This window comes from Mizuhopecten yessoensis, unplaced genomic scaffold (genome assembly GCF_002113885.1).
Source record: "Mizuhopecten yessoensis strain PY_sf001 unplaced genomic scaffold, ASM211388v2 hete_36188300, whole genome shotgun sequence".
Classification (NCBI taxonomy): domain Eukaryota; kingdom Metazoa; phylum Mollusca; class Bivalvia; order Pectinida; family Pectinidae; genus Mizuhopecten; species Mizuhopecten yessoensis.
In genome coordinates this window covers 1-7,619 of record NW_018485862.1, presented here as the reverse complement: position 1 = coordinate 7,619, position 7,619 = coordinate 1, and the positions used below count along the sequence as shown (strand labels likewise).

The 7,619-nt window shown below is 37.8% G+C and overlaps 1 protein-coding gene across 1 annotated transcript; it reads left to right on the top strand.

Annotated features, from left to right (window-relative positions):
- Window positions 1-411: 411 nt before the first annotated feature.
- Window positions 412-3,985, top strand: LOC110444987 (proliferation-associated protein 2G4-like). Its single transcript, XM_021489347.1, has 4 exons — window positions 412-507; window positions 1,118-1,212; window positions 1,979-2,106; window positions 2,396-3,985. The coding sequence occupies exons 1-4, from the start codon at window positions 491-493 to the stop codon at window positions 2,492-2,494; spliced, it is 339 nt and encodes a 112-aa protein (XP_021345022.1). The 5' UTR covers window positions 412-490; the 3' UTR covers window positions 2,495-3,985.
- Window positions 3,986-7,619: the final 3,634 nt, after the last annotated feature.

Here is a 7,619-nt window from a genome sequence, read left to right as displayed (position 1 = left end):
CCTGTGTATTTTACGCACCCCCCACTTTGGGTATTAAATTTCTGGGAAAAAAGGTGCGCAAATTACATGGGTTTTTACGGTAATATAAACACATTTCTTAGATTTTCGTGAAGAACACGATAAATCTGAATGTATTTATTACATGTGGCTAGATAACATAATCTTTGATACATTGCAACCTTCAAATGTTTTTTAATGTCCCATAAGTAATACTGGAGACTCGGAGTGGACTTTCGTTTGCACCCTGTCCTTCCTTATTAGGTCGTTCTGTCCCAGAAGTTTGATGGTGAATTTCTTCTAAACTAGTTCAACTGGTGTCATTTATCTTGATATAATTAACTGTCGAAGAAACCAGACATTTCTGTATAAGGTGGGGTTTTTTTTTCAATAAAAGCAGTGAAAAGATTTTGGTTCCATTACAGTTGTTCATTAAAGCTTTTCATCTTTAATTACAGAATTTTTAAGCGAAGTAGACAAAAGATTTGGTCTCATGCCTTTTACATTAAGGTAAGTATCTCAAAATGTTTTTTTGCTGGCATTTTATAGGCAAGTGGGGCATATAATGTAACCATGGCTATTGTGTTTGTCCCCAATTCAAGGTCATCTCTAGATCTATAGCTATACCTTGGATAGTCCCTGTTTTAGGGTTCCAAAGTTATGGCCACAATCACTCTACACTATTTATAGAAATTTGTCATTTCATTCCTTAATAGGTTTTGAACTTTGATCAAGCTTTATAATAAAGAAAGGTTAAGTATAAGAATACCTCGGATAAGTTTATACTTCAATTTGCAATGTTGATTCACCATTTTTAGCTTACCTGTTTGTTAAAAAAAATGACGTATAAAACAAAGCTTGTCAGTAAAAAAAAAGTTTACAAAACAAAGGCCGTCAGCACAAAAAAGTATTCTATACAAAATTTGGTGGGACATAAAACCAATGGAATAAAAATGTTAGTTTATAATATTTATTTATGACAGTGAATAGTGTCCCACTAGTTGGCTTGAATTTGTTATCTTGTTGAAGGAGCTAGCTACAGTCTGTGTCATATTGGCCATATAGAAATGGAAATTTTGTGCAAGAGAAAGAAACAAGTTGTGTCTATTCATACTTGCAGGTTGTCAGAGGATGAGAAGAAAGCCAAGATGGGAGTTGTGGAATGTGTTAAGCATGAACTAATGCAGCCGTTTGCTGTACTTTATGAGAGAGATGGTGAGTTGACTAGAATTCCTATATCATCTAGACTTTCTGGACCTGAACTTCATAGCATGGCTATTAGTCACTATCTGCTCAGTCGGTTAACGTACACCATAGACTATGTTCATTGCCAACGGCATTCATACAACTGTATACGCTGTCAAAATGAAGGTCATTCCTTATTCAAGATAGATCATCAATCTTTGTTACAGGGGTACATCTAGAGAAGATGAAATGTTGAGACCCAAATATAACTTTCATTTTGACCCCTCGCCTCACTTTAGGGGAAAATTGCTTTGGGGTATTTCTTCTACAATATTTTAAGCAGTATCGTCCAATTTTTATGTAACATAACAGGGTTCCAGGCCAGTATGAAATGTGTGTAGGAAGAGCTTTTTTTAAGGTTTATTTTTTTTGGAAATAAATGCTTCAAAGCTATGTTTTGATAGGTTGCATGTGTTGATAAAATAAACTGTCAAATTTCTTAAAGAGCTGTTCCAGAATTAACAGTAGGGGAGGGATTGGAGGCACTTTTTCAGAGACCCCACCATTCATAAATGCTTAAAGTGATGTAATATAAGGAATGGTAGCTATATATATAGGCATCTGTATTTTACCTCCCCACCAATAATATATGAATTCAAGTACCCCCCATCCTCCACTTCATAAATCATGGAAAAGCCCGAAAAGCCCTAAACATTTTAATTGATTTGGCATGCTATTATGTGTTCTACTGAAAAATTGCCTTCATAAGGGAATCAATTTGCTCTGTATGTTGTAGGTGAATATGTTGCCCAGTTCAAATACACAATGGTACTGATGCCCAATGGTCCCCTCAAGTTGACGGGGATGCCATTTGACAGTGACTTATACCAGACAGACAAAACCGTGGAGGATGAAGAACTCAAGGTAGCTGCTTTTATGTATACACCGTTATAAGTCCAGGGCACAAAATGAGCCAGTGAATTTTAAACCTGGCATTGTACAGATCAGCAGTGTAGAACTATTTTGGGGTCACAGAGAAAACCAGGAGAGCTGTTATTTTCACTATATGTATTTCTTTATGTGGCATTATGTTGTGAGACGAAAACATGACATAGTATTATGGAACTTCAGTGTTGAAAAAGATGTTACTTAATTTTGTTTTGACTTTTGGTTAGAAGTGTGGATGTGTGAACTGTATATGATGTTTTTGTAGGCACTCCTTGCCCAGTCAGCATCACGGAAGGCAGCTAAGAAGAAGAAGAAAAAGGCAGGAAAGTCTATGGCCCAGAATGCTGCCCCCGAGGAAGATTAAGTTATGTTAAAATCATGAAAAGACATGATTTGTAAGTGTTTACTAAAACATGGTGGAACTTTTCTGGACTTTGCATTGGTTAAGTTAGATGCACGTGGCACCATGGACAGTGTGATAATGATAGAGACTTTGATATTGGAATCTGGAATGATGGTCTCTACCTCCAGCAGGAATACCCCTGGCTGCAATGTGCTGTAAGGCAGCTGATCTCAGGCTCTGGTACCGTGGTGGCTCACTGTACAGTCTCCTGTAAGCCTTGCTTCTATGCACAGGAGATTTAGAGAAAAATGCAGCTCGGATATAAATATGCATTTCAGCAGGTATAAAAGATATTTTGAGGTTATTATAAAATAACTCTTCTGGTTCACTTTTTTTAATTATTAAAGAATTTCCCTTTTACACTGAACAATCGTGTTTCTAGTTTTTAATACAGCATAAATATCAGTTTGGCTTAATGATTATATCTTAATGATTATATCAGGCGTCGAAAATAATATAGTGACAAATTTAAATACGAATTTAGAGTAAAATGATGTATAAGATTTTGTTGAATATCTTAATACGTGTACATTGATTTAGAACACACACTTGCTGTGTTTTTGCTTCATACTATAATGTACAGGATATCTTTGGTGCAAATCGCATTGGTGTTGGGTGAAGGTTAATTATTGCAGAGCAGAAAAGTCGTTTTAGGCTACATAGTGGCAAAAGATGTTGGTTCAATATTTGCTTGGTGTTTATTTAAAACACTGAATCAGGAAAGGCTGCAATTCTTAATCGGCTTCAAATGATATTTTTTTTCTATCCTGGCACATTAGTACTATTAAAATCACCTGTTGATTAAAGATGATACCTAGTAAACCTGAAATGACTGTAGTGAACGTTTTGATCTGTATTAAGAAATCTTCATCGACTGCGAGATAATGAATTGTAACATCATTTACTATTGATTGAAACTGTTTCACTGCATAGTCCAATTTTTGTTTAATGATGGACCATATTTATTTTTTATATACATCTATTTCATCTATGGTGGATCAATCCAATTTAGTTCATTTTATTTCTTGCACATATACGTTTTGTCTGTTCAAAATATTCTTTACAAGACCACGGGTTTCTATACATTTAGTGAGCTGAAGAAAAAGCGACTTTGTATGTACAATGTTAGTGTTCTAATCCTTAAGTCTTTTGACTGAAATCATGTCTTTAGTCTGTATTGGATTAACCAAATCTTAATGCACAGGTGTGTTCACAGTTAACATTTCATTTCAGTATTTTAACAAATTACAATTAAATGGGGGGGAAATTTCTGATCATGTCAATGAAAAGGTACTTTACTGTTGAGCATTTGATGTTATAAACCGACTATTTGATTATAACAAGTTTTTGATATTCACACTTAAACCTAGATCAGTATAGTAGTGTATTAAAAGTGAGGGTTGTTGATTCACCCAGGTGGAAAAGATGAATAAAACAAGTGCTATCATTGATGTCATGTGTTGCGTTTCATTTTTACAGCTATAGTTATTTATAGGCCAAGATCTCTGACAAATCAACATGTTATGTGTTCTTCAAAGATGTTTCTTATACATTTATGTAAACAATTGTCTTGTTGAACTCGCTGATTACAAAAAATCATTTTTTTGAAAACGAGGTGCACTTAACAGTATCCAGGGGCCTGTTCGTTTATGTGAAACAACTGGTTTGTCTGTTTCTAAATGCAACATTTTCAGGTATAAATCCGGACGGACTCGCAAATGTTTATCAAGGCCTTGACAAGGCTCAACTGACAACAGCATCTTACTATTAGGTCTGACCTTATTTCATAAACAAACAACTCCTGTTCAACCAATGGGGATAAAGGAAAGCGGTCCAGATTGACATCATTAATTGTAACCCCTCCACTAATCTACTGTCTGAGGGTATTGCTGGGGTTGGTATATTAAATTAAAACATTTCATATCATCGCACCACATGTTGATTATCCTTTCACAATAATGATCATGAAAAGCGAAAAGCCTGTTGAAATTCAAGGTGAAAGGTCAAGGTCACAAATGAAATTTAATTTCTGGTAAACACACTGTCTTCACTACAAGGTCTTAATTCAGTCTTGTAAAATAAATACCTGTTGTTCATCTTATTCTACATTTATGTACAAGGTGACAAATGAGGGGCCCTCTCGGAATTGGAGCGTTTTCCAAGGTGTCTTTTGATAAAGGGGACATCAGCTGCATTGCAACACTTGGCACCTTGTTCTCTTCAAATTATTATTTCGGCAAGCCTCTTTTAGCGATATATTGCAAGAACGTAAAATCAAACGAACCAAAATAATCCTAAGACTATTAAACGATGTTCAGAGTCCAGGTCAAATCTGCTTATCGTATAACTTTTCCCTTGAGGATCTTTGTGACAAGATTTGTATACACCCATTTAAAAACGTTTTGCTTTCACTTGCAGGGAGGGGCGTACATGGTGTCCATTTGATAACCACCATTACCCAACAGTCATTTACAGAGTTATGCCCCTTTATTTATTTGCTGAAACAGGGTCCCCTCTATACCTTTAACTTCATAGGAAGGTGAATTACCATAAGAGCTTGGACAAGTTCGATAACCATCACTTTCAAATTGTGACTTGCTGTGTAATGCCCCTTTATTCAATTACTGAAACCGTGTCTGATCTATGCCTAGAGTAAATTTCAATGGATTTATTTCAAACTTAACAGGAAGGTTTTATTATAACCATAAAGGCCATAATGACGTTTGCTAATCAAGACGTTGACTTCGTTTGACATCCAATTTCGAAGAAACTACGTTCTGGTTCACAATTATCAAGTGTTTCTCCTGGTAATATTTATGTATTTATCGGTAGCATTGTTATTGAGATACCACTTTTCAACGCAGCGTCATTCCCATATACATGTACACAATTTCTGCTGTATTCTATGACACAGATAATGATGTTAATATAAGCAGTACACCGTTATCAGCGCTAGATAAATTACCCAGCTGTGTGCCATAATTAATCAGTTTTTGACTAAAAAAGAAACCAGAATATCAATTTTAGAAATGTATATAATGATAGAATCCAATGGGAAAAATGACCTAACGTAAAAGAATCACTTCACTGTATGCGTTATACATTAAGCATACGATCTGTTCCTTTAATTGTTTCTACCTAAGCGATATACATAAACATATTTCGAAGTTATCCTGCCCGGTCCTGTTTGTAGTATAAATACCAGTAAGTGTATACTACATTTGTTTCGCCCGAAAACACACGTACGCTATACTGACAGAACAGCTGGAATATACACACACAACAGCAGACAGGAAATCTACACTTTGGTAGGTACCACCAATACTACCGAGTGCTAGTTACTGGTGTGTTGAGTTTTGTAATAATCGGGAATGAAAGGGCAGAATCATTCCACGGACTACGAACATGGTGTTTTTCATAAAGGAATGAGTGTTTTCCACTTTCCGGCACATGCGGGTTCTATATTTAAACATTACATACACTGCTGGATCGATAACCATTTACACTAGTACAGAGCCTGTTGGAATTTTATTATTATGAATATAAACGGACCTAGCGTTAGGAATGGACGTTTGGTTCCTTGTTGATCGTGTCGTAAAGGATATTGGCTATGCGATGTGCCACCTGGGCCTCCGAGGCGATGGTTCCTGTCAGACATGACACAAAACGAGTGCATGTCGGTATCAAAGACGGGCGTTAACATTCCTGGGAGCCGGCGCTTCCCTGATGGGTTCCTCAAGCTCTATAGACTCGTCTCAGCAGTCGAAGGCTGTGGTGGACACAGCCATTTTAAAGGGCATGTCTAAACAGAACGAGATGTTGGAGTTACATCATGTAGCCAGATCTACAGTATCCGGGCAGTCCGATGGAGGTTCGACATTCGTCGACAATGGTGGGGACAATTTAAGAAGTAGTCGGGCCTTCAACAACGTATCTAATGTAAAGTCAAGCAGAGGAAATAGAGATAGCACGGACATATCGAAGACAGACTCACACAAACTGGAGAACTTCGTCTCCGATACCAGTAAAACTGTAACCTCGTCGAGTACACGGGCTTATAATAAAAGTTCGAAAACCCTCAGCAGCCCCGCCTTTAAAACGTCGATGAATAACATTTCCAAAGGTGACAGCTTTGAGCACGAAAAACCTATGCGTGATCAAGGGAACAGTGAGGTGTCATATCATACCAAGGGTCTTATTGACCAATCCGTCGGGGACTCTTTCCGTAACTCGAAAGGATACTGTGAGAGACGGAATAGCAAAATCATGAGAAATGGTGCCTCAAAATCGGAAAGTAGTCAGGGTAATAAATTCTCACATGCAGGTGGATTTTGTCACGTATCCAAGTCGAATTCGTTTTCCTTTGGGAATGCGGTGAGTGACACGAAGTCTGGTAATATGTGGCGCAGTAGTCGCGCGATAGACCATCAGGGACAAAGTGACAGCTCACGACATAGTGCTGGTCTCAACGACTCGGGTTCGAGTCAGAGCTACCGCTTCTCTGGGGCTGTCAACGAAAACAAGGCAAGTGACGCCATCTTAAGTTCAGGGAGTATGTTCAACACCAGTTCAAGTGGGGTTGTACACAATGTTAAAAGTTACGCTAAACAAAGTGTTTCAGCGACGCATGAGTCGAGTCGAACTGGTAAAAGTGAAACGGTCGGAGGCAGCTTTCGAGACTCCAGGACAATCCAGAAGCACACCACCGGACACTCTATACGGCACAGTAAAGGATTTAACGAGACTTCATACCCAGAGCTTATTGTAAACAGCCGTGGTGTTGACATTCGCTCTACCGGAACTGCTGCGTCATACAGCAAAACGATAAATGACGTCAGAAATCAGGATCATGTAGAGTCGACCCGTGGACTGAACATGCATTCAAAGCGTGTAGTGTTGACCCTGGATGTACCGTATAATCTAATTGAAGGTTACACAGAGTCATTCCTACCAATTAATGAGAATGATGAACTCGTTGGTAACACCGAGACTCCCAAAGGAAAGGATTTGAATTTCGATGTAAACACCGACGCAGGGATTTGAAGTTCGCGGGAAACATCCACACGGGGATTTAGAAGTTCGCGGG